We start from the raw sequence: 26,933 nt of genomic DNA on the forward strand, positions 1-26,933 counted from the left end.
ACTTAAAGACTTTATTTTAAGATTTGAAGACTTGATAGCCAAGTTTGATTTTTCTTTCTGACTGAACTTACAGTGCAGCAAACAGACAAAAAAACAACAACAAAAAAAAAACAAGGTAGGATATAGTGGCAAAATTCATCCTAAATGGAACATTAGGACTGAATCCAGTTTATTCACTTAAATGTGAAGTTGTCCTTTTGACTGTTTCCAGACTTCAGAATGCTACAATATTAGCAACACAAGAATCCATCATCTGGAGTTGTGCTGGATTGAACATCTAAACAGATAGACGTGGTCCAACAGCGGGCTCATCAAAGGGGTCTAAACAAAACAGTCCGGGAGTGGTGCATCGGTAACTTCATACCACAATCACAAAGTCGTTTTGCCTTGTTCATTGAGCAGAAATGTTCTTTGTGCAGAATTCTTGTTATTTATTCTTTAGTTAAAATTCTTTAATGTAACATGACCGAAAACAGAGGAACAAAAACCATAACAAACTACACTCGAAAGGTCCATCCCTCTCCATGCTGAAACACTTTAGCCCTATAAATGTCAAATACTATCATCATCAAATATCATACAGGTGGCATTCATTAATACATCTTCTATTGTTAATACAATAATAGTTAAAAACCAAGAGTGAATGCTGGTCTCCCTGATAGGGTAACGAGAAAGAGGCAGCGTTAGTTCATTCTGAGTCATACCGAGAGTCAGTCACTCACTGCCGAGTCCCCTTGCAGTTTAATTCAACTTAAATGAACAAAAGAAATCACATTCCACAGTCACTGTAAGCAAACAATAAAACTCACCCTAAGAAACCTTTAACAGATTGTGTTCTGCTCAACATATGTCCATTTTTATACAAAGCCAACAACGTTTGACCAGTCGTATCCTCGTATGAGTGAAGCTTTATAATTTATGCATGAGACCAGATGAATAAGGTAGGTTATTGTGCGATCTAATAAAACAATATCGACAAGGACACTTTCCCAGAGCTGAGGCATCAGTTTTGTCAGATTTGGCATTAAACAACAATGGGGAAGGAATGAAGCGTTCCCACAGATGCAACCAAGGCTGTGACCACCATAGACACTGGAAAATTTGATCGATATGAGTTTTTCAGCAATTCATTCTTAAATTATTACTGGTTATATGTGGTGACGTCCTTGGCTACAGCCACCATATGAACATACTGGCATGAAAAGAATATGGGTACAAAGTGGTAACATTACACCAGCAATTTTCTAGGGCTATAAATTGGTCTCATTGAGGCGTTCAGAATAAAGATGATTTCTGGTTTCTTTTTTCTTTTTTTGTGAGTGATGCATATTTTGATCATCTATGTATAGCAGATGAGATGTTTAAACCTTTACATTTTGGTTTTGATCCCTGACCAGCATGCCACTATGCTGGAAATTTAAACACTGGTATATTATCGCTTATCATTTATGCCATCCAAAAAATTCAAGAGATGATCTTTTTTTTCTTTTAAAACAGTACACTAAACTGTCTAGAGTCACTCTGGCTCCATAAGCAAGCAGGGTTAACATACATTTGCACACTTGTACATTATACATACGTACATAAATATACACTTACATCTGTGCATATGCATGTACAAAGACACACTTAAAATGGACTTACATATAATTCTATATGTGTACACATACACAAAGTTACAGCATACATGTTAAGTGCTAGATTTCCAAGTATAGCTACTGCAAACCCAGTTTTGCATGCTGGGCTGCCATGGCTACGATAATACTGGTAGGCAGGATAACACAGTTTATGAACAACACATAGTTTACACATTTCACCCTTGAGGATTAAGGGAGCATGGGTTTGATTCTTCATGTTTCGTTTGTTTGGAGACCGTATGGGTTTCAGCAGCTATGTACAGAGGCAATGCCCACAGTCCAGTGTGAGGCCAGAGAGAGAGCGGAGCTTGTGCTAGTTAGAAAGCCTCTTGGCCGCCGCTTATACACTGTCAGTCTGACAGAATGTGCACAAAGGACATTGGGAAGACCCCTTTCCTTTCAGGCTGCCCCTCTATGTGCCCGATCTGTAAAAAGGCAGGGTAGCGAAAGTGACAATATGCCCTAAAACAGCATTAACAATACTAACGCACGGCACAGATTTACTCACCCACCACTCCTGGTCTTCCTCTCCTGTAACAATTATAACCTCCCCCTCCACAAAAGTCAACTCATCATCATTATCTGCTTGGCAATCGTAGATGGTTTTCACACGCCTTAGTTTGTTCTTTCCCTGCAAAGAGATGATCCTCAGTTATTTTAGTGTTACACCTGTTGATATTTTACAATATACACTACTGTTCAAAAGTTTGGAGTTGTTTTTAAAGTTTCTCGTGCTCACCAAAGCTTCATTTATTTGATTAAAAATAGATAACAGTATAAAATTGTGAAATAAATAATATTACAATTTAAAATATGGTTTTCTATTTTGATATATTTAAAAATTTTCAGCTGCTTTTACTCTAGTCTTTAGTCACATGATCCTTCAGAAATCATTCTAATATGCTGATTTGGTGCTTTTATATGATTATTAATGTTGAAAACTATGGAAGCTTGTTTCCGCCATGGAATAATAATAAAAAAAGGATAATTGTGACTTTTCAACTCACAATTCTGAACTGTGTTTACATTTTGCACTTTTCTCAACTTTTTTTCTCAGAATTGTGTGATATAAAGTCACAATTGTGTGATATAGTCAATCCATGTTATTAAAAAGTTACTTTTTTCTCAGAATTGTGAGTTTATATTTTGCAATTCTGACTTTATATCACATAATTCTGACTTTATAACACGCAATTCTGACTTTTTATCTCGCAATTCTGACTTTATATCACATAATTCTGACTTTATAACTTGCAATTGCGAGTTTATATCACTCAATTCTGAGAAAAAAAGTCAGAATTATGAGATTAAAAAGTGGCAGTGTCGGAAAAAAGCTTCCATAGAAAACAGTTGCACTGCTTAATATTTCTGTGGAAACCATGATTTTTTTTTCATGATTTTTTTTTATTTTGTTATATTATAAATGTTTTTACTGTCACTTTTGATCAATTTAATGTGTATTTGCTGAATAAATGTATTAACTTCTTAAAAAAAAAAAAATCTTATTGATCCCAAACTTTTTTGAATGGTAGTGTATATAAAACAAAATAAAATTAACAAATATATTAATTATATATTAATTTTTATTATTAATTTATTTAAGCTAAATATTTTGCCAAATGTTTGTTGTGTTTAAAATGATAAAACAATAGATATAGGTCATAAAATTAGGACAAAAAAAGTATTTGGCTACTTTTTTGAGTCCACCGTACATACAGTCAAACCAAAAATTATTCAGACATTTTTTATATATTTTCACTAGTGGGTGCAGGACACTATAGTTTATTTATGTAAGTGAGGATAGCAAAATAAAGTAAACTGTGACATATTATACCCAAAAATTCTTCATAAAGTGGACTACCAGTAAAATTGATAAAAATCTGGAACCAACAATTATTCAGACTTTGTTTTGCTTAAGTGTTATCTGACATAATTAAGATTATTTTTTCTGACACAGTTTAACTGAGATCTTGTCATATTTTATTACCAATTTTTAAACTATAGTGAATAAACTGTATTAATGAATGCAATGTTCAAGGTGTCTGAATAAAGTTAGGTTTGACTGTATATAACAAAAATGTCTTTCACTCACTACTGTGTTTATTTTCCGTGGCATTGGGACAGGCATCTCCACAGCTCCTGCAGGTGCACCATTAGTGTCCTCACTGGCCTGTCTGGGAGAGAGCTCCTCCTGTTGACTAAATGACTGCACCTCTGTGAGCTGGGGCTTCGGGCTGGTTTCCTCCTGTGTTGTTTGCCTCTGTGTGGACTCAGCAGCTGAAGACATCGAAGGCTTGGATGGGAGGTCAGAGAGCTGCGGCTTAGGGGGAAGATCCTTAAGCTGTGGTTTCGGGGGCAGGTCAGAAAGCTGAGGTTTTGGCGGTAAATCCGACAATTGTGGTTTCGGGGGGAGATCAGACAGTTGCGGCTTAGGGGGAAGGTCTGAGATGTGTGGTTTCTGCGGCACCTCCAGGGGCTGGGAGCGTTCTGCAGGTTGTGGGATTTTAGGTGGCGGCTCAGTGGGTCTGGTTATCGTATCTGAAGCTCTGGTGGGAGGCGTGTCCTGGGCCTGTGGGGGTTTCTGCAGCACATCGGGACCAGACTTGTCCATTGAGGGGAGGTGGACTGTGTCAATCTTTCGTAGTGCCACTGAAAGAACAAGACATCATGGGCAGGTCAATGCAAAGGTGAAAATTATAAATATAAATAAATCCTTATTTAATGTCATGTTAAATGTACCTTTTTGAGGTAGTTTGGGAAGAACTCGTGGACCAAACGCTGCTTTTGTGTTCATAGAAGTAGTGCTGAAATCAAAAAGGTCCTGTGATTAACATCTTTATAACAAGACTAGAAAAAAACTAACATGAAAAAGATAACATGTAAATTGTAATGCTAAATTTTTAAGGTCGACATTTTTTGTTTACAGTTCAGATCTATTACACATACAGTAAAATGCACAAATGTTTATTGTGCAATATTAGGACAATTAAATTGTAAAAACACAAATTGTAATATGTTTACAGAGGAAAATTGGTGGTAACAGTGGAAATCAGCAAGCATGGAACTGCAGGTTATCTATATCAAGCAAGTGTGTCTGAATGTCAGTGTGATGCAACACCTTTGCTGCTGCTGAATTCCCTCAAACTTATTGGCCGGGGATGTCCGATTTGCAGAAGGAGGTGTAGACTCACTTCCTATGAGGTTCACAATAAAAAGAGGGAAGAGGTTTAAAGCAGGTTTGAAGTTCCTGTATTTCATTAAAAGCTTGTTTCTTTCCCAGTAACCTTCAGTGAGGTTACCAAGAGATTTTTTATGGTAAAATATTTTCTCAAATCCCAGCTTAAAGGGTTAGTTCACCCAAAAATGAACATTCTGTCATTGATTACTCACCTTCATGTTGTTACAAACCCGTAAGACATTCGTTCATCTTCGAAACACAAATGAAGGTCTTTTAAAAGAAATTTGAGAGATTTCTGTCCTTCCATTTACAGTCTATGCAACTATGACTTTGATTCTTGAAAAAGTTCATAAAGAGATTGTAAAACTAATCCATATGTATTGGTTTTGTTCAAATTTTCTGAAGAGACACAATCACTTGTTATGATGAACATATTGAATTTAGGCTTTTATTCACAGTTTCATCAACTCACACATCAGTTGTGGTAAAAGGAAGCTCAAGCACGTTTGAGCTTCCACAAGAAACAATGAGGTTTGTTCTCACGTGTCAAGCAGGTTCTGTTTAGCCTCTTTTTATGTTCGCTGATCAATGTGAATAAGAGCCTAAATTAAATCTGTTCATCATACAAAATGATCGTGTCTCTTCAGAAAATTCAAGACAACTATAAGAAAGGCATCTGTAGCTTGATTTTTCTGAAAAAAAAAAAAAAAATTAAATAAATTAAAATGGCTCTGTGGCACTATTAAATCATCACTTTGAGCATCACAACCACTCCAATTAGCTAAACCAATGGCATGAGTTTGGGGGGAACTATATGTTTATCCTACCAATGGAAGAGTGTTTGGGGAAACCCACTTTTCCCAAATACAGTAGACTTTGGTGTCCCAAAACTTATAAAAAAGCATTAATGCACAATTAGACATGTTAAATACACTATTATCTAACATTAAATCAACCTAGCAAAACGTTTTTGGGCAACTTAAATGAACCCTGCATGAAAAGTATGTAAACACGTCAAATGTCTCTTAAAAAAAATCATTAAAATGGTGACTGCCTCAGAAGTATTAACATTTATGGCTATATTCAAAAATTATAACACAATGTTTTTATTTCGACAATTTCTAAAATTGATATTCTAACTGTAATTATTAACTAATTTTAATCACCATTTTAATTTTAGTTATCGTTAGGTGAAGCTAATAGAACACATTACACATTTTACCTTTAAGCATTTTAATAGAATATTTTAATTTTAAAAATGCGACAACACAAACAAAATGAATGATTATTATTAAATCACAAAGCTCAGAATCACAAAAGGAAAAGAAAGCTGCCATAAGCTAATTAACGAGAATAACCACTTTAACTCTCATTGTGGGGCGAGGAAAGAGAAAATACTGAAGAATACTGTAACATTAAGCGCTAGTTGTATTAATGTCTTTAGGTGTTTGACATGTCAGGCATCCTCTCAGAAAGCTCTTGGTTTTTGATCAAGAAGAAGTGTCAGAGTAATGGCCATTTGAGGGCAGGCTGAAAATTCATACCCACCCATTTCACACCAACACCACCACCACTATCAGCATCAAAACAACAAAATTACAAGAATTTTTCCGAGGTGTTAGCAACAAAATATTGTTTCTGCAAACACAAAACTGAGGTGTTGCCACCTGGACGCACCTTTGCTCTGCGGGCCCTGCAGTACGGGGCTGGGGGGGTCTGAGTGGGTGCGCTTGTGTCCGGGAGGTGGAGGAGGCGCTCTCTTCTTAGACAGAGTGGAGCTGCCTCCTGCACTCGATTGCGATCCCAGCGGCAGGGAAGTGGGCGGTCCAGAGGACGGAGCTGAAAGAGTGACGAGATGACGTGATTGGTCGAGAAGCAAGCGAGGCCCGAGCGCCCCGGAACACAAGGGCAAAGACAACACTCCCATCATGTAGGGAGTGATGAGTGTAAAGTGATTTTCAAAAGCACAACCAAAAATAATTTAAGAAATTGATTATGGTCCCAGAATGCAGTTGCGGGGAAATATCCGATTAGTTATAAACGACAGCCAAAGGTTGCACATTCCAGTTCAGTTTACAAGCAAACAGTGGTTGTGGTGTGAGAGGACATTTTAAAATTACTCAGGGTCAGCCTCAACCGATTGCACATTATACCTCCCCCGCAATTAGAGTTAATATAAAGACGTCAGGTACATGCAAACAATTCAATCTCCCATCATGTTTCACCTTTCCAGGTACATGGGCTTATGCATTTCATGCATAAAGGCATTTATACCTTTCGTAGTGGTCTTGCTGGCTATTGTGGGTCCCTCTGATACCGGAGATGCAGGTGTATCGGTGGAGGTGCTGTAGACGGGGTTGGCAAAGGCTCCGTAGGACAGTCTCTGTTTGTCCCTGTGTCCTAAATACCCCGGCAGAGACAGCTTCTCCTGAGGGGACACGCTCGAGGAATGACAGAAGCTCTGAGGTCGGGGAGAACGCTCCTTCTTCACTGGACTGGGCTGGAGATGGAAAAATATTACACATCATATGATTTTGAGACTAGTAAACAGCCTTTCCAAAACCTCGCAATTACAACTGAACGCATTAGGTGGCGCTGTGTATACATGGCGTTGAGGTGGTGGTGTGTGCTTTCAGGCACATCCAAGTGTGGTAATGTTTTGATTTCGGTTCTCATTTCTCAAGTCATGGATCTCTGCCGATGAGAATCCACTTTTATGATGGTATAAAATGCTATTTTGATTTTGTGATAAATTTGAAGCGCTATAAGGAACTTGGTCGCTTATCAAATTCTGTTTCCTGTTTCTGTGTGGCCAGAGGGCTTTTTTTCCACACTATTGTTAAAAGACTAATGTGACAATGATTATATAGACCTTTACACAGACATCAGTTATCACAGTTTTTATATGTGCATTACCCTAATGGTGGTAATATACTTTTTGTTTTCTATGTAAACTCTATTTTTTGTCTTGATTTTTTTAAATGACATGTTGTTGTTTTTTAAGGAAAAGTGTACATTAGCTTAGTTTGAAACAATTATAAAAGATATAACCTTTGTGAATAAAATATAATACAATTTTGAAGGTTTTCCTAAAGGGGACCTATAATGCCCCTTTTACAAGATGGAATATAAGTCTCTGGTGTCCCCAGAATGTGTCTGTGAAGTTTCAGCTCAAAATACATTATAGTTTGTCCAGAAGAGGGCGGAGCTTTAACACGCTTCGGTTTCTCAACAACAACAAAGCTGGAGAATCTCACGCAGCCAAAATGAGGATTGTCAGTAACGGTGTTCAAACTGGAGCCGACACTGATGGAGAGACTTGGGAAGAAGTTACAATGCGAGAATGCATCTGAACGGTTAGTGGATAAATTTATGTAGTTGCTGTGGAGTTGATTCAACTCATCGACTAGCATGTGCCGTCATGTTAATCTTTTGTGCAAATCCAGTGTTGAATTGAGTCTCGTTTGTGAAGCAGTCCGGCGTAAAATGACGGCATGGCAAAACACTCTACAACAACAACTCTTCCTCTTCTCTAAAGCAGCCCAACATGGCCCTGCCCCTTTTGCTACATGTTCTCGGGGTGGGGAGGAAACTCGTTGTAGTCCATACCACTTGTTTGTTGTAGTCCTTAAAAAGGAAATTATGTAAGAGAAAATATCTCCCTTTGCAATGAACTTTGAGCATCATAACTTTGCAGATGTTGTTTATACTCTAAAAGCAACATACACACTAACTAAAGTTAAAAAAGTGAAATCATAATCAAGGACCCCTTTAAATGTTGCACCATGTTCTAACCAGGTGTGAAGTTTCCAGCAACTAGCAATGAGTTGCCTACAAAATTACTCATAATACCTTATGCTTATTATATTTTGCTTTTCACTGACAAAGCAAAGTAGAGCTCTAGTAGAGGGAGATATGAGACAAAGCAAAAGGTCAAACCTTGTCATCTAGGTCATCGTCACTCTCGTCAATCTCCTCCAGCCGCAGATTCCACTCATACTCCACATGCACGTGAGGATTAAACCTCCCTGCTGCTGCCTCCATCAGCTGCACAACCAATCACAAACCCATTAACATAATACACTTCTCCTCTCTGATATTAATGCCATGTTTTTAGCAATTATATGACTGTATAGTGAAATTGCAGGTGGTTGTATGGCAAAATTCTTCCATAATTAACACAGTGTAAAGCATCACACTCACTAGCTCTTCACACGGTGTATTTTTCAGTCGTCTGGCAATGTCCAAAGCTGTCTCCCCATTTTGATTAACTGAAATAAAACGCAAAGCACATAGGAACAGCCTTGGTAATACTATGGTAATTAAATTCAGAATAACAAAGAATAAAAAGTAGTTTTATATTAAGGTTGGGAATAATTAAATATATTAAAACTGAGCAAGATGCAAAAATCAAAGCCTCCAGGTTAGGTGTGGTGACACCTGTGTATTATTCAGTGCAAATGAAAAGAATTTGAGGAATGAAACATGTTGGAAGATGAGCCTCTAAGCATTCAGACTGGAATGCGGGTCCCAGAGGCCTGTTTTTACAGCGGAGGATTTTAAGCCTCTGCAGAAGATCCAATAATCTCTGGCAAACCATTTTAAATGACTTTAAATGAAATGTCACAGTGATTATTCGTAGGTTTGAGGTCAGTGAGATTTTTTCTGGTTTTTTTTTTTATTCAGGAAGGATGCATTTAATTCAGCTTTGCCTTCACAGAAATAAATTACATAAAAAAATGAAAAAGCAGTTCTTTTAAATTGTAATAATATTTCATAATAGTAGTGTTTTACTGATTATTTTTATTAAATAATGCAGCTTTGGTGAGCATAAGAGACTGTGTGTGTGTGTGTGTGTATGTGAGCTCTTCAGGCAGTTCCTCTGACCTCATGATTCTCATTTGCTCTGACATGCACTGTGAGCTGTAAGGTCTTATATAGACAGGTGTGAGGTCTGTGTCACAGCAAAGGGTCTGAATACTTAGGACCATGTGATATTTCAGTTTTTCTTTTTTAATAAATCTGCAAAAATTCAACAATTCTGTGTTTTTCTGTCAATATGGGGTACTGTGTGTACATTAATGAGAAAAAAATGATTAAATGATTACTTAATGAATACTTAAATGATTTTAGCAAATGGCTGCAATATAACAAAGAGTGAAAAATTTAAGGGGGTCTGAATACTTTCCGTACCCACTGTATGTGAACCATGCTTGCAAAATGATTATTTTTCACAAAATTGACTTTGCTGACTCTATCAACTTCAAAAAGGTGTAGCTCAGTCATTTTATTTTTGTCCAATTCCAACAAATCATACATCATTTTGAAGTATTTTTATAGAGAATGTGTGTAATAACAATAACTCATTGAAAATGTATTTGCTCATTGTAACTCACTTTGCCAGCACAGGTCACATATATTATATTCTAAATACTATATTTACACACTTTATCATCAAATTAATGTAAAATATACATAAAGGAAGTATATGTTAATAAATTCACATGACCATGCATTGAGATTTAAACTAAAAACTATTATATTACAAATGATCAGACTTATCATTTTTACAAAACATTTATTTGCAACAACTGTAGAATTTTAACTTAAAAAAAAAAGTCAACAATCAGTTCTGCCTTTATTTATTTTGAAATAACTCCAGATGTAGTCTCTGCTGAAACACCATTAGGGAAATGCTAAAGATAACCCACTTACCCAAGTCAATAGATGGTTTTCCCCTGAGCAGCAGTTTGAGACACTCTGGCTTCTCATATGTGCAGCAGTAATGGAGAGCAGCGTTTCCACTCTCCGTCTGTCTGTCTAGAGTTCCACTACACACACAGATACATATTTACCATCTTGCAGCTTAATTCTCTCCTAGTATCAGTGGACTAATGCACACCATAGAATGTTATGTCTGTTACCTGTTTTGGACAAGAAAGTCCACCAGGTGCAGCGAGGTCTGGTCTGACATCCGCACAGCAAAGTGCAGCGCTGTCTCTCCCGGGTCCTGTCGACAGTGATACAGTATCAGAATCAGGACATTTCTAAGAAATATCTGCATTAATTTAATAAGCCATATAGCATATTCTTGTGACTGACCAAAAGCAGGTTTCAGATCCTCTAAAACTACAGGAAGTGTCTTTTAAAATATATTGAGTACTGACAAACCCTTGGGCAACCACACTTGTCATCTGTCTTAAGGTCAGTTCATATACACTCAGGGGAATAAATGACTATATTTCTCTAAATAAGCAGCATATATAGTCCATGACAAACTATTAGTCAGAGATCAATACCCGTCCTGCTTCTGGAAATGGATCCATTAGCTCCACTCCATCTGCATAGAGCTGAATCAGGGCCATCAGGTCTCGAGTTCTAACGGCCTCGTACAAGTCACCCTGTCTGGCTGTGGCTGTAGTGGCTGTCCGCCGAGCAAACCTGTGCTCCACGTACTTTGCGTTAATGTACTCCTTCCTCTCGGTCCTAAAAGAATTCATTTCAAAACTTTATTTCAAAGCACATACTGCATTACGTATGGATTAGTGCATCAACTACTAAACAAAAGGTCATTCCAAATAGCTAAAGTCTGAATGCTAGGTAGGCTGGTACTCACATGTCACTTGATGGTGTTGGTTTTGGTGAAGGGCTTGGCAGATTCCCTTCTAATATTTCATTAAAACTACTGTTACCCACATTCTTCGCCAGCTGTGGAGAGATCGCAATCAGCTGTGAGTAACTAGCATATTAACAGACCATAGCATACCTATAATTTCGTAATACAGTCAGCGATTAAGAGATTATATTAAACTACTTTTTAATTAATATATACACAAACACCCTTTCAAAAGTCGATAATTTTTTATTAATTTTTTAAGAAATTCTCTTATGCTCACCAAGGCTGCATTTATTTGAAATAGAAATGTTACGTAACATTTTACAGATGTTACAGTCATTTTTAATCAATTTAAAGGGATAGTTCCCCCCAAAATGAAAATTCTCTCATTAATTAATCAATTTTGTCGTTCCACACTTGTAAGACTTTCGTTCATCTTCGGAACGCAAATGCTTTTTGATGATGAGCTTTCTGTCAGCCTACGCAGCTGAAACTCATAAAACTAATCCATATGTATCGGAAAAAGTAATTTATATGAATTTATAGTCCAAGAGACTCAGATGTTCAACAGAAGCTCAAACGAACTGGCTTGACGTGCGAGAACAAACCTCTTGCGGAAGCTCAAATGTGCTGCGTAACACGAGAATGAACCTTATTTGTTCTTGCATGCATCATGCGAACATGCTTGAGCTTCCATTTAAACAACTGATGTGTGAGTTGATGAATATTTATATATGAATAAAAGCCTAAATTCAATCTGTTCATCATATAAAGCGATCAAATCTCTTCAGAAAATTTGGACTAAACCACTCAATTCATATGGATTAGTTTTAAGATCTCTTGAAGCATCAAAGTTTCAGTTGCATAGCTGTCTGTGAAGTGACAGAAAGCGCTCAGATTTCATCAAATCTTAATTTGTGTTCTAAAGATGAACAAAGGTCTTTGGAACGACATGAGGGTGAGTAATTAATGACAGAATTTTCATTTTAGGGTGAACTTAATGCCGATTTAATGCCAACTAACCCAGTAAGTGTTGTAAATTACAAGAATTACATTCACATTACCAAGAGTTCAGAGGTGCCGAGTTTGTCTAGTTCCATGGACTGGATGCGTGAAATATGGACACCCATTTCCCTGTGGATCCCAGAACACTCGATGCATGTCAGGATGCCGAGGTTAGTGGATAACCATTTAGGCTCTAGAGCAGATGAAATGGGAGAAAATTGTTTTTTTTTATTATAGTCCTTGAGGGCTGTGTGTCCTGCCATTCACCTCTGAGCCACAAGGTGGCACATTATTCTATGATATCTCACTGCATTTATAAAGTGGAGACTGTGTCAGATGCCACTGCTACAAAACTTTCACACACAAGCTTGGCTAACCTGGTGCTCCACAGTCACAGCACACTTCGTTTCCAGGCATGCGCAGCACATCCTCTATGATGGCTTTGGTCAAATCTTCCAAACTGTCATCTCCAGCACTCTGCTCCCCACGGAACGCCATGTTCAGAGCCTCCTCCTTACTGTTAGTCAGCACTGAAATCCATCTGCTCATCACACATGAACATATATATATGCATTAATCGCTTACACACCACCACAGATGGGCACGTACATGTGATAAGTTATGTGAAAAGCTACACATATACAGGTTTGCACACAAATACCTACACAATATCAACAGATAAACACAAGCTTACTAATCCAGAGCAAAATTAATATAATATAATTATATATACATAATATTATATACATGAGCTTTTTATTTAGCCGTTAAGCATACTGAAGACAATTATTTAAATTTCAACAGCAAAAACAGCATTAGAGTAATTATTTCTGAGAATCAGCTCAAACTATTAAAAAAAATCAGCTTCACTCAGAAATGTTGGAAAGTTTTATTTATTATTATTAGAATTTAATATAACTGATTTCTATTGTAATATATTTTAAAATGTAATTTATTCCTTTGATGCAAAGCTGAATTTTCAGCATCATTACTCCAGTCTTCAGTGTCACATGATACTTCAGAAATCATTCTAATATGCTGATTTGCTGCTCAAGAAACATTTCTTATCAATATTGAAAACAATATTGTGCTGCTGAACATTTTTGTGAAAACCGTGATGCATTTTTTAGGATTCTTTAATGAATTTATTTATTTATTATAAATGTCTTTACTGTCACTTTTGATCAATTTAATGAATCCTTGAATGGTAGTGTATATTTTCTGTCTTATATTTTGCCCAGCACAACCACACATTCCTCTCGTTAACACTGAAACACACACATCTTGTTCTCACACATGAGCACTGAGAAATAACAGATGGTATCAACTCTCGAACTAACACATTCACACTTACATCACAAACTCCTGTTCATCCTCTGCCTGGAAATGATATGTTCGATTATCTGCAGAGGGAAAGAGGGAGAGAGATTATTAGGGGAAAGAAGTGCATTATGTTAACTGCTCTTCAGTCTCTGAACACTGCACTTAGTGCTCTCTGCCTGTGTAATGGAGTTAGACTTCTAGAGGCCTTGCTAGCACTTGGCACGGATGAATGTACTCTGAAGTTTGTCAGGGGACATAGGTACTGTGTAGCCACTCACGGGAGATGAGGTCAAAGCACTTCTTATCCTCTCCGCTGGGTTTAACCTGACAGGTCAGCAGATTCAGTCTCACCGGCTGCCTGTTGGACTGGACAGAGATAATTACAGTGAGTTTTGGAATATGTCAAAATATGTCACCAAGATATAGACCTTGTGAAAATTAGTGACTTGGAAAATGGTGATATAACATTGACTACCAGTTGTATATGAATTTGTAGTTTTCAATAAGTTAATGATATATTATTTTATTATTATATTATATTATTTTAGTTTAAATATTGTTTATTTATATTTTATTTATTTAAAACATTTATGGAAAAATAAACAGATTTCTTGCTCACACATACAAATATGTTGCCATATCTGTAGTGGGGCCAGTGAAAATTGGTCGGGCAGGAAAAAAAATAAAAAAAATAAATTATATATATATATATATGTGTATGTGAGACAAGTCATAATACATATCTTTAAGAAATATTCATATTCACAATGTGTTTTTGTATATGTTACTGTCTAACTAAAATCCCATTGAGAACGTTTTGCTGAGAAAATAAAAAATAGAAAATGTACAAAAAGGCTCTTGGGACAAAAGCTTTTACTGGAAGTAATGTGATAAAACAGATGGCTACAGCTCCATATTGGTAAGAATAACAGGACTGTCAACACAGTTTTAGCAAGACATCTGGGCAGTATTGTAGAAATCATACTTCAGATACATGTGAAAATATTGTTCAGTGTTTATAAGAAATAAAATGCAATTTCAAATGAAGTATCCAACACAGGATCAATGGGTTCAGGCTTAAGACAAATGTTTATACACCAATGTACCACAATATTAATGATCAATATATTCAGTAAACATTCCTGTGTAATATTCATGTAGGTTACACTTTATTCAATGGTCCACTTTAGACATTCTACTAACTATAATTACCTTTACAACTACATGTCAGCTAACTCTCATTAGAGTATTACTAAACTGTAGTAGACTGTTAGGTTAGGGTTTGGTGTTTAGGGTTCAGGATAGTAGAATAAGTTGACATAGTTGCAAAGTTACTTATAGTAACGTTTATAGTTGTTTTTGGTTAGCCAGGAAAGTTTTCTTAACGTTCCCAGAACGTTAGTTTTTGGTTTGTATAACGTTATTCTAAAATTCTAATGACATTATTATAAAGTTTCTAGAACGTTCATTTTTGGTTTGTATAACGTTATTCTAACATTCTCATGACGTTATTATAACGTTTCCAGAACGTATGTTTTTGGTTTGTTTAACGATATTCTAACGTTAATCTATCGTTCTCATAACATTAATATAATGTTCCCAGAACGTTAGTTTTTGGTTTGTATAACGTTATTCTAATGTTCTCATGACGTTATTATAACGTTTCCAGAACGTATGTTTTTGGTTTGTTTAACGATATTCTAACGTTAATCTATCGTTCTCATAACATTAATATAATGTTCCCAGAACGTTAGTTTTTGGTTTGTATAACGTTATTCTAATGTTCTCATGACATTATTATAACGTTTCCAGAACGTATGTTTTTGGTTTTTTTAACGATATTCTAACATTAATCTATTGTTCTCATAACGTTAATATAACGTTCCCAGAACATCCGTTTTTTGGTTTGTATAACGTTATTCTAACGTTCTCGTGACATTATAATAATGTTTCCAGAACGTTAGTTTTTGGTTTGTATAACATTATTCTAACATTAATCTAACGTTCTCATAACGTTATTATAACGTTTCCAGAACGTTAGCTTTTGGTTCCCAGAAGGTTTTTTTTTTGGTTAGCCAGGAAAGTTTTCTTAACGGAAATAGATTGTTAGTTTTTGGTTTGTATAATGTTATTCTAATGTTATTTTGATGTTCCCATAACGTTACTATAACTTTCCCCTAACCTCTTTACTCTGATATCATTACCCTGCTACCGCTGCGTCAGTAATCATCCAGCACACCCGTGACCCAGTATAGTATAAGCGGCATGGAAAACGGATCTGTATGGACACCTATAATCAGTATTATAAAAACAATATCTTGTTTTTATCTATTGTTTAATTAATAAAAATTATCTGAACACATCAACCTTGATATATAAGATGAACAAACAAATCAATAAATGATTATTTGACTTAAAGTAGAATATCAGTAGGCTACATTCATTTTTTTACCACTGAAGTGTACAGTTTGTACAGAGGGACATTCTTGTTTTGGTTCATAAAAAAAAAAACTTCTCGATAAAGATCATGTTTTCTTTGGTTAAGCCCTGGAAATATTTTTTACACAGTTGAACGCACAGCCTTGGAAAGTATACTTAATTTGACTCATACGCATACACGGGCGTTCTACACATGCACAGTTTTGAGCAATCACTCGCCATGAGTTACAACCCATGTAAAATCTTTGTATTCTTTAATGCTAGAGTTGTACAAATGAGGGTATTTTCTAACCTCTTCACACAATCTCTTGTCTATGTAGGCCTCCATTGTTGCTGTAGCTTGCATGTGTTTAGATCTGTTGTGTTTATGCAGTTTTTCTTTAACTACCTTGTGAATCGACCCCACCAGGGCACGGTTGACAGCTTGTCAATAATTACTGCAAAAAAAATGAATGCGCATGTGCGACCTGTGTGAACAAGTAAATTCACGTCACACGCACTGTACGCTGACCCTCGTGTACTCGTAAAAAGTGAACTATACTTTGGACTTTAGGCATGTCAAATCGCTCCAAAATCATATTTACTCTCATAACTATATTAACTTTAACTATATTAATTTTAAGTAATCATTCAATATAGAGGATAAACGAACGAGTCAGTCAACCAGTAAATCTAAATGATAGTTATTTTTTAAATTCCGCGAGCGCGTGGCTTTCTGTGGAAGACATCAGAGGCTCGCAGTAAATGAAGAAACAAACCCGCAATTTTATAATTTCTCTTATCACTGTATGCTTAACCCTTGCTTAATATTATAACTTAAAATGCATTTTGATTTATCCAATTTCTATATTTTAGTAAATGTAAAAATATCTTTTGGAAAGATAAAAATAAATAAGATTTAGGGAACGTTCTGTATAAGTTATTTTTAGTTTATTTTAAAAATGACCACCCTGCAACGTTCTGGGAACGTTTTTTTCTGGTTGCAAAATAATAACCTAAAAATAATCATTACTAACCAAAACTAAAGGTAGGGGAATATTATGTGTTTGTCAGGAAGTAACAACTATGACGAACATTGTTCTGGGTCTGAATAATAAAAAAATAAACGTTTATTTTGTTAAACCCAAGGTGACTAAATACAAAAATACCAGCACTGATGAAACACAGATGTGATGGCAGAAAATGCACCACATTAAAACACTATCAGACAGGAATATGAGCACATTACCAGAGTGCAAAAAGCATTCGGTCCACACAGCATCACACAGCATCCTTACAGCAGATTACACCAGAAAAACTCATCGACCACCTGGGGCCCGGAGCATGCTGGGTCTCGTTCATGTTAATATCATTAGTGTATGAGTCAGATCGCACCGGGCACATGTTTCTATGGTAACTAGGCAGCACTATCCCCCATGTTCACCTTTACACGGTGAGAGATAGTTTTGACTGAGTGCTAAAGTGAGGCAACAAAAAGCCTTAAAGGGTTAGTTCACCCAAAAATGATGAGTTGCTGTTCTGACGTAGAATCTGGAAGCGCTGAACGTAAACAGCGTATGAGAATGACACAGAAGAGAAGATATTGTTGAATAAAGCCGTTATTTTTGCACACAAAAAGTATTCTCGTTGCTTCATAAAATTAAGGTTGAACCACTGTAGTCACATGGACTATTTTAACAATGTCTTTACTACCTTTCTAGACCTTGAAAGTGGTAATTAAATTGCTGTCTATGGACGAGTCATATACCTCTCGGATTTCATCAAAATATCTTCAGAAGTCTTACGGGTGTGGAACGACATGAGCGTGAGTAATTAATGACAGAATTTTCATTTTTGGGTGAACCAACCCTTTAAAATTTTTAAATTGCAGCAGCTGTGTTGCTTCACTGTTTATATACACAACAGTGTGAAAACTACAGCTATACTTAAAAAAAATTAAACTTAAAAATATTACATTTGATAGGTAAGTAGTAATAAAATGAGACCAAACATCCTTTTAAAGCAAATATCAGACTATTCTGTAAGCTATTCACCAAAATGAGCATATCTCTCAGTATCACTCTGGTTAGTGAAGTACTTACTGTGGCATGGGAGATGGTGAGGATGCCATTTTTCACGGAGCACTTCCTTCTCTGCCACACCTTACGGATCCTGTGAAAGACAATCATTACACCTGCCCTTAGAATGTCTTGGAACAAAAAATTGGAACAAAAGAATAAAAAGTTTGAATTATTTTATTTAAGAAGAATAAAAATTCCATTTTGTCACATTCTTTCAAAGTCAGAAGGTAGTTAATGGCACTTTCCATTAAAAAAGGTACTAAATAAGGTTTGAAATCAGTGCAGCCCTGTTCACATTGTGTAATTTTGTTGTTTTAAAAATTGAACAAAATTCATAAAAATAAAAAAAGGGTTGAAAATGTAGCCTGAATTAAGCTGCTACTCAATAGGAGTGATGCTTGTTTTGGTTTATAGTTATTGATAAACTTATATTTCCCATAAACTACAGAAAATATATTATTTGATATATTTTTCATACAATAAATTAACAAAAAACAAAACAAAACCAGATTATTTAAAGCTGCAGTCCACGATTTTTGGCCCTCTAGCGGTTAATAAACAGAACTGCACGCGTCTTTCGGAAGAACACTGTAGCCGGAGCTACTTTTCTCCGTGTATGTCTATGGCGAGTCACGCAGTTGCTGTGATACTCTGCGGCGGGTCCTACCAGTCCGGCCTGAAATAGTCAGAATATAAACACTTATTATAAGTGTACCATAATGATTCAGGGTAAGACAAAAACACGGTTTGGAAAATGGATTCATGTTGTACATTCTCATATAATCTTTGTAAATTTTGAACAAAAAAAAAGTTGCGGACAGCAGCTTTAAAAAATGTATACACTACCACTAGTTTTTGAAAGAAGTCTCTTAAGCTTATCAAGGCTCATTTACAAAAAAATAAATAATAAAATAAATAATAATAATACAAAAACAGTAATACTGTGAAATATTATTGTCATTTAAAACTGCTGTTATCTATGTTTATGTATTTTAAAGTGTAATTTATTCCTGTGATGGCAAAACTGAATTTTCAGCATCATTACTCCAGTCTTCAGTGTCACATGATCCTTCAGAAATCAATCTAATATGTTGATTTGGTTATCAAGAAACATTATCATCAGGGCTTGACATTAACACCTGCCAACCCGCCAAATGCAGGGAGATTTCAGCTATGGCGAGTAAGACATCCACTCCCACTAGCCACTTTGGCGGGTTGAATATAATTTCAACGTTTGGTATTGTATATGTTAGATAAACTGCTGTTTATACTGTATGTATTTGAGTGACTTGACACTAGAGCTGGAGGAAGCAGTGATCAAAAAGCAATGTGGTGTTGAATCAATTAATTACAGTGGAGCCAACTGCATTAGACACAATTAAGAGACAATTAAGTCACACTACTCATCTGAGTACATTTCACATCAGTGTGTGAGCTCACCCATCACTCTTCTTGAAGAGATAGCCCTTCTTCTCACAGCCAAACTCCTTATTGCCCTGCAGCTGGTGCATACTGTAACCGCTCTGCTTGCTCTGAGAATCCTGCACATCACAACAAAAACAGTCAATATCTTTTGAATAAACAGTACTGAGCAAATTAACCATGCAAATAAAACCTTATCATAAAGCGGAGAAACAGTGTGATCAAAAGTCTGAGACTACACTGAAAATCTGGGATTTATATTTTTCATTAAACCTGAAAAGAAACAAAAAGTTTTTAATGTAAAATGAAGGAAGAATATTTAGTATTTTATTCTAGCACCAAATGTAACCACAACATGATAATAAAATGAGTAATTCTATTGTATTAAATTAGAAAAAAAAAAGCATTTTCAGTAGTGCTCTTAGACATTTCCACACACAGTGAATAAATAATAAGCAGTCTGGCAACATTAAATGTTACTTTTATGAACTTACTCTCCTAGACTTCAGTTGGAAGGCAGCGAAAGAGAAAGAGGAGGAAAGGAGTCAGAAATGCAGATGTCAGATTATTATTATTGCAGTGTGAGCTGAATAAAAATCAGAGCAAGCCTAGAGTTACAATATTCACAGCAGTGTCTGAGGATAACACAACGCTGGGCATTGTTATTCAACCGAGACCAGAAACGTCCAGTTCAAATGGACATCAACTCCAAACAAAACACATAAAAGATCAAACGCTGGGCTCTACAAAAGAGCTTGTGTTGTCACTGTCTGACCCTCACGTCCATGTTTCCTCTCTCTCATGAGAACATGTACGCTCGCGCACAAACACTGAAAACCTACTTCACAGTCTCTCAGAGGCGGTAAATGTCAGGTCAAACGGGACATGAAAAGCATATTCACATCTAGACTCATTCATATCTTTAAATGTGGACTCAGTATTATTTCATATACACTGTTTGGAAGTTAGTCGGGCCGAGTCCAACAACAAATCAGCATTAGGGGGCGTATGACAGTCGAAAAGAGAGAACGAGCAAGAGGGAGATTTGAAAGTAAGGGGGAAAATAAAACTGCAGAATGAGAGACGGGACACAATACAAAAGAAATCAAAAGAATATCACTGCAATGAAGGTTTATGACTGGGCAAGCGCTTTTTTTATATTAGAAAAGCTGGAGAGAGCTAAGTGGGAAGGCCTGAAAACAGACACAGAGGTTGCTTTGATTCCTGCTGTGCTTCTTTGTCGTTCGTTCATCATCTGTGCTTTATTTTCCATTAAGCATTATGTTGCACGTCAGCTGTGATAAACAGACATCCACTCGCATTGCATGTCTAATAGTGGCCAGATAGTGAGAGTTCCTCAGTTAAAGTACTGCACACTGACGACCACTAGAGAATGCAGTGTTTAGCATCATTGGTAGTGTATTCACCTTGCATGCCAGCAGCGATCAGTAGGGCTGTGTATTGCCAAGAATCTGACGATATGATACGTATCATGATACAGGGGTTACGATATATTGCGATACTGTAAGAAAGTTGATAGATTGCGATATTTCTTTGATTTTTTTTGAAAAAAATGGTCATAAAGAACACATCACCATATGCATAGAACCTTACAAACAACTTTATTTTATTTAATCATTACAGTATCATTTGCATTTATATCACTAATCACTATTTTGTGCAATCTAAGGGAAAATAGTAAAGTACTGCAGGATTCTTTATATGTAAAGGTGCCCTAGATTGTTTTTTTACAAGATGTAATATAAGTCCTAGATGTCCCCTGAATGTGTCTGTGAAGTTTCAGCTCAAAATACCCCATAGATTTTTTTTTATTAATTTTTTTAACTGCCTATTTTGGGGCATCATTAACTATGCACTGATTTTTTCAGCACGGCCCCTTTAAGAGATGCGTTCCCTCTGCCACACGAGCTCTCGACTATAATACAGTGCATTTACAAAGTTCACACAGCTGATATAACCCTCAAATGGATCTTTACAAGATGTTCGTCATGCATGCTGTATGCATGCTTCGAATTATGTGAGTAAAGTATTTATTTGGATGGTTACGTTTGATTCTGTGTGAGTTTGAGGCTATGCTATGTGGCTAACGGCTAATTCTACACTGTTGGAGAGATTTATAAAGAATGAAGTTGTGTTTATGAATTATACAGACTGCAAGTGTTTAAAAATGAAAATAGCGACAGCTCTTGTCTCCGTGAATACAGTAAGAAACGATGGTAACTTTAACCACATTTAACAGTACATTAGCAACATGCTAGTGAAACATTTAGAAAGACAATTTACAAATATCACTAAAAATATCATGATATAATGGATCATGTCAGTTATTATTGTTCTATCTGCCATTTTCCGCTGTTGTTCTTGCTTGCTTACCTTGTCTGTGCACAGATCCAGACGTTAATACTGCCTTTCCTTGTCTAATGCGTTGAATGGGCTGGCATTATGCAAATATTGGGGTCGTACATATTAATGATCCCGACTGTTACGTAACAGTCGGTGTTATGTTGAGATCCGAGTGTTTTCCGGAAGTCTTTTAAACAAATTAGATTTACATAAGAAGGAGGAAACAATGGGGTTTGAAACTCACTGTATGTCATTTCCATGTACTGAACTCTTGTTATTCAACTATGCCAAGATAAATTCAAATTCTGATTCTAGGGCACCTTTAAAGGTTCACAGTATAGCAGTTTTTCATTTCTAAACTATTTAACAACTAGTGCATAGTCCATTTCATGACTGAATGTCTGTTTTTTATTTAATAGTGTAAAGCTGCTTGCTTTAGTTTAAAGCAGTAATGTATAAAGTGCTTTCACTGAAGTGCTGAACAGAGCTGGTGCAAACATATTTATGCTGTCACTGCTGTCATTTTTTGTTTTGTGTTTATTTTGTTACTGAGGAAAACGTGCAGTACATAACGTTACTACATTCTATCTAAATTCTATCTTAAGTGAGCTCTCAGATTCAATTATAACATGGCCTATTTTGCAAACAACTGACTCTTGTCGATCTCCTTAGTGGGTTCTTTATAGTTGAAGCCAAAATCAGTCCAGACACTTCAGTTCTGTATGCCGCGGAAGCGGAATAATTCTATCGTCTTGTGAGCTGGATTTGCTAATGCTAACGCTAGTAATGCACCTCGCGCTTCTCCGGCTCCGCGAACCTGGGATGTAAAAAAATAAATAAATAACAGCGTTTTTGAGAATCGTTACAGTATCGCCAAAAATAATAACGGGATATTCACGTGTATCGATATTTTCTTACACCCCTAGCGATCAGGCTGGGGTTCGAGACCGACTCGGAGCTGGGTGGTTAGGATTGGAGTGTGAGTTTTGGAGGCGGATCAATGAAGAGATGGGTGGGTTTGTGTGGGTTGATTTCAAATATTCAAACAGTGTTCAACAACGTATTTGAGAAATCGCATACAGCACCTTTAATGCTGAATACGAATTGCATGACGTATATGGAAGGGATGGCACTATTCTGATAGATTACCATCTGTGATCAGTCAAACAAAGACAAAAGGGTTGGATTAAAGGCAGAGGACACATCCTCTGGTGATATACCTACCTCTTTCTGGTCTAGTTGTAAGGACGACTTGATGAGGTCTCTGAGAGCTGTAAGCTGTTTTTTCTCCTCATCCTGGGTCTGTTTTATCTGACAGTACAGATTTACTGTGTTACAATATGGGGCAAAATGAACAATATGAAACAAACAGACTGCTATTTCCTCATTTCAAAATGTCTTTAAAAGAGTAAACACTCTCTTGAGGAAGCACTGCTAGTGAACCTTTATTACTTTTTCAAAGGAACAGCAGATTTTTAGCTTTTCACTCTCATAGACTCACATATTAATAATGCTAATGTCTCATAATAACATATTTAATGTAAACATGATGTTCTCACAAGAAGAGCTGCATAGTTACAGAACTAACAACACAAGAGAAAACTATAAAACAGACCTAAAGAAGTACAAATGTAAAGGTTTACTAACATTATAGAGATCAGCTGCTAATTTCTCGATATACTGCTTCAACTTGTCAGCAGTTTTCAAGCCATCCTGGAAAAAACTGAAAGAAAATATAAGAAACACAAATGAAAGGTTGTCATGCATTTGTTTAACACTATGTACACTACTGTTTAAAAGCTTGGGGTCAGTAAGTTTTTTTATGTTTTCAAAATAAGTCATTTACCCTCACGTTAGAGCTGCACGATTCTGGATAAATTTAAACTAAACAAAATATCATGTAATATACTCTGACAAATATTAATTGTTGCAGACTATTTAAAATGTTTAATTAATCTGAATTAATTATTTAAAAAAAATTCTGTTTGAATGAATGATTCAATTACTCACGCATAAATACTTCACTTGTTTCATTCCTGGATAAATCAGCCTTTTTTTTTAACAAATCTTTTGAATGAATGATTCAACGACAAATACATTTTTTAACAGTCAATTGTCACCATCAATACAATCATTATTTGAAGTTCCATGTTACTTTCAAAAGGTGATTTACTCTATTTTGAAAATGTATTTACTCTGTTTACTTCTTTTCTTCTGTAGACATCAATGTTTATATCCACGAGTTCCTCTGTGATGAATACTTGAAACAATGAAATAATGATAATGATACTGTGTGGTTGAAAACAGGTTTAATAGACACAGGTGAATCATTACTGTCATTTAAGAATCGAGCTCTAGCTCACGGCTCACGGCTCACTAAGGTACTATTTATTTGATCAAAAATACAGTAAAAACAGTACTATCATGAAATATTATTACATTTTAAAATAAGTCTTTTCTATTTGAATACATTTTAAAATGTAATTTATCCCTGTGATTGAAAAGCTGAATTTTCACTCCAGGGTTCAGTGACACAAGATCCTCCAGGATTATGTTGATTAGGTGCTCAAGAAACATCTCGTAATAATATTAAGTATAATAATACTAATAGTAATTAATAATAATAAAGTATTTTTGTGTAACCTGGCTGTGAAACATTTGTTTCAAGATTCTTTGATGAATACAAAGTTCAAGATAACAGCATTTTTTTTTAAATATAATTTTTTGTAACATTATACATCTTTATTGTCACTTTTGATCAACTGAATGTATTCCCAGCTGAATAAAATGATTAATTTATTTTAAAAAAAAGTGTACATTTAATAACTCTGTGCAATTTCAAACTCTTTTAAGATAATATATATCCATTTTACATCCTAAATGCTGATATATGAGACATTTCTTAGGAATTACAATAACAGACCTTACATCATTGAGAAAACAGGATTCTGGGACACTCACTTGCACTGTGCATGATAATACTTGATGAGATTCTGGAGGAGATCCACTCCCTTCTTGGTCTTAATCTCATTCACTTTGATCAGGTACTGTTGGGAACCACAGACAATAAAGTGCATAGAGACATTGTTGTGTTAATAGGAAATTACATTTGAGATGCTGCACCCTTCTAAACACACACACACACACACTTGCTTTGAAGTGGTTAAAGTGTCTCAACTATAAGAATTGTGTTTAAATGCTCCACCCTAACACATCTGGTTTAAACGGAAATATGGTGGAGACCACTACAGCCTGCATCAATTGTTATTATATACTTAATAATATAGACTTATTGGCTTGTATTATAAGTTTCTATGTAAATGGTTTTGATTATTAAATCAAAATAAAAGCAGTTTTATTTGATTGAAGTGAGCCTTGGAACCTATTTTATGATTAAATGGTTTGTACTATGTAATTCAATATTAAATTGTGGATATAATCATTTTTGTTCGCATCTCAAAGACGACCAAATGCTCTACCACAGACCTGATCTCCAGCATTTTGAAAAAATGTGTACAATATTTATAAAAACAGCAAAATATCATGTAAAACACTTGATCACACATAAAGCTGGTCTGATCTTCTGCTATGTGTCTATACTCAAGCATATTCAGCACCTGAATATACAAAGCCCACTGTTGCAAAGCCTTGACTCAGGAATATTAATCAGGTTATGTGAATGGATGGTTCAGTAATGTTACCTAGCAACGTCAGAACATCCTAATTAATATTCATGAGCTAAGACACTGCCATGCCATGATGTCTCAACTAGCCACTTCAAAACTTGCTGCTGGGTGAAAAATATGAACACATCAGAAAATCTCCTGGCCTTTCACAACACCTCAAGTTAGAGCAGACGTCATGGCAGAAGAGAACAAGGAGACAACCTAAAGTTGCTGAACAATCAAAGCTACCAAGTTTACTTTTCTCGGAAGAATGAGGAGGAAAGAGACAGAAAGTTTAAGTCCTCACAAGCCCACACACCTCACACATCTGAAGCTGAAAGATCCTCCGCTCCTTCTCCATCTCTTCTGCGATCTCTGCGCCGGTGATCTCGGTGCGGATCATGCCGTGCTGCTTGGCATGTTCCCTCTTCTCCTTCTCAATCTTTGTGCTATGGCGAAAAAGACAAGAATCAAAAGATGACAGAGAAACAACAAGCTAGAGGTTACCGCAAGTGACTCCTTCACTATAATGATGATATATTGTTGTGTTTGAACATTGCCACAAAACTGCTGTACATCACTACATTACATTAAACAACCTTTTGTATACAATGACCAAAGGATATAAACACACGGTAATGATACTTACAACTTTGTCTCATAGTCTTTCCAGGCCTTGTCAAAAGGCTTTTTAAGATCCTGTGTTAAGGGAAATAAAATAAATAGAGCCAGGTTTAGCAATTAGGCAATTTAGCAATTGCTCTACAAGTAGAGCAATTAGGTTTACTGTGCAGAGTTATAGACCATTTTTTTGTACAGTTGTTAAACTGAACACATTATTATTACACAATATAAAGCACCACAAAGAAATCATCTAAATTTCAAGAGATTTAATCAGAATGCTACTATAAAACTCTTGACTGCTGATGTACAGCACTGACTGATATGGACTGTGGTAATGTAATTGCTTTATTATCAGATTTTCCCACTCTCAGGAACCTATTCTCTGAACTTAATGATGTTATTCACTTTGCTACTACCCAAATGTCCATCTGTTCAAATAATAATTGATCATGAAACGCACACGGATATTTTGATCGAGTCCTTTTGGAGTGTGTTACTTTATCCGAGGTGTATCGGTTTGCTGGATTCTTAGCATGGGTATGAGCATGAATTTGTTCACAGCATGAATATATTCATACTGCTGAATCAAAAAGCCTCCAG

At 35.9% G+C, this 26,933-nt stretch overlaps 1 protein-coding gene across 3 annotated transcripts in view; it reads right to left on the reverse strand.

The window, feature by feature from the left end:
• Positions 1-26,933, reverse strand: part of asap1a (ArfGAP with SH3 domain, ankyrin repeat and PH domain 1a) — a 66,416-nt gene continuing 39,483 nt past the window's right edge. For 2 of the 3 annotated variants that reach the window (XM_067362560.1, XM_067362558.1), the window contains 24 exons: positions 26,359-26,408; positions 26,029-26,158; positions 25,006-25,091; positions 23,692-23,767; positions 23,269-23,355; positions 19,699-19,799; positions 18,280-18,349; positions 14,038-14,125; positions 13,791-13,839; positions 12,814-12,977; positions 12,496-12,629; positions 11,432-11,523; positions 11,115-11,301; positions 10,740-10,825; positions 10,531-10,646; positions 9,019-9,086; positions 8,755-8,862; positions 7,090-7,315; positions 6,493-6,654; positions 4,756-4,831; positions 4,377-4,441; positions 3,730-4,286; positions 2,146-2,268; positions 1-2,062 (listed from right to left, as the gene is read on the reverse strand). In XM_067362560.1, the coding sequence (XP_067218661.1) occupies positions 1,988-2,062; positions 2,146-2,268; positions 3,730-4,286; positions 4,377-4,441; positions 4,756-4,831; positions 6,493-6,654; positions 7,090-7,315; positions 8,755-8,862; positions 9,019-9,086; positions 10,531-10,646; positions 10,740-10,825; positions 11,115-11,301; positions 11,432-11,523; positions 12,496-12,629; positions 12,814-12,977; positions 13,791-13,839; positions 14,038-14,125; positions 18,280-18,349; positions 19,699-19,799; positions 23,269-23,355; positions 23,692-23,767; positions 25,006-25,091; positions 26,029-26,158; positions 26,359-26,408 (2,976 nt within the window). In that variant the 3' untranslated portion in view covers positions 1-1,987. The remainder of the gene's footprint in view (positions 2,063-2,145; positions 2,269-3,729; positions 4,287-4,376; positions 4,442-4,755; positions 4,832-6,492; positions 6,655-7,089; positions 7,316-8,754; positions 8,863-9,018; positions 9,087-10,530; positions 10,647-10,739; positions 10,826-11,114; positions 11,302-11,431; positions 11,524-12,495; positions 12,630-12,813; positions 12,978-13,790; positions 13,840-14,037; positions 14,126-18,279; positions 18,350-19,698; positions 19,800-23,268; positions 23,356-23,691; positions 23,768-25,005; positions 25,092-26,028; positions 26,159-26,358; positions 26,409-26,933) is intronic. The other variant, XM_067362561.1, reaches the window with a different exon arrangement.

Source organism: Chanodichthys erythropterus, chromosome 16 (assembly GCF_024489055.1).
Source record: "Chanodichthys erythropterus isolate Z2021 chromosome 16, ASM2448905v1, whole genome shotgun sequence".
Classification (NCBI taxonomy): domain Eukaryota; kingdom Metazoa; phylum Chordata; class Actinopteri; order Cypriniformes; family Xenocyprididae; genus Chanodichthys; species Chanodichthys erythropterus.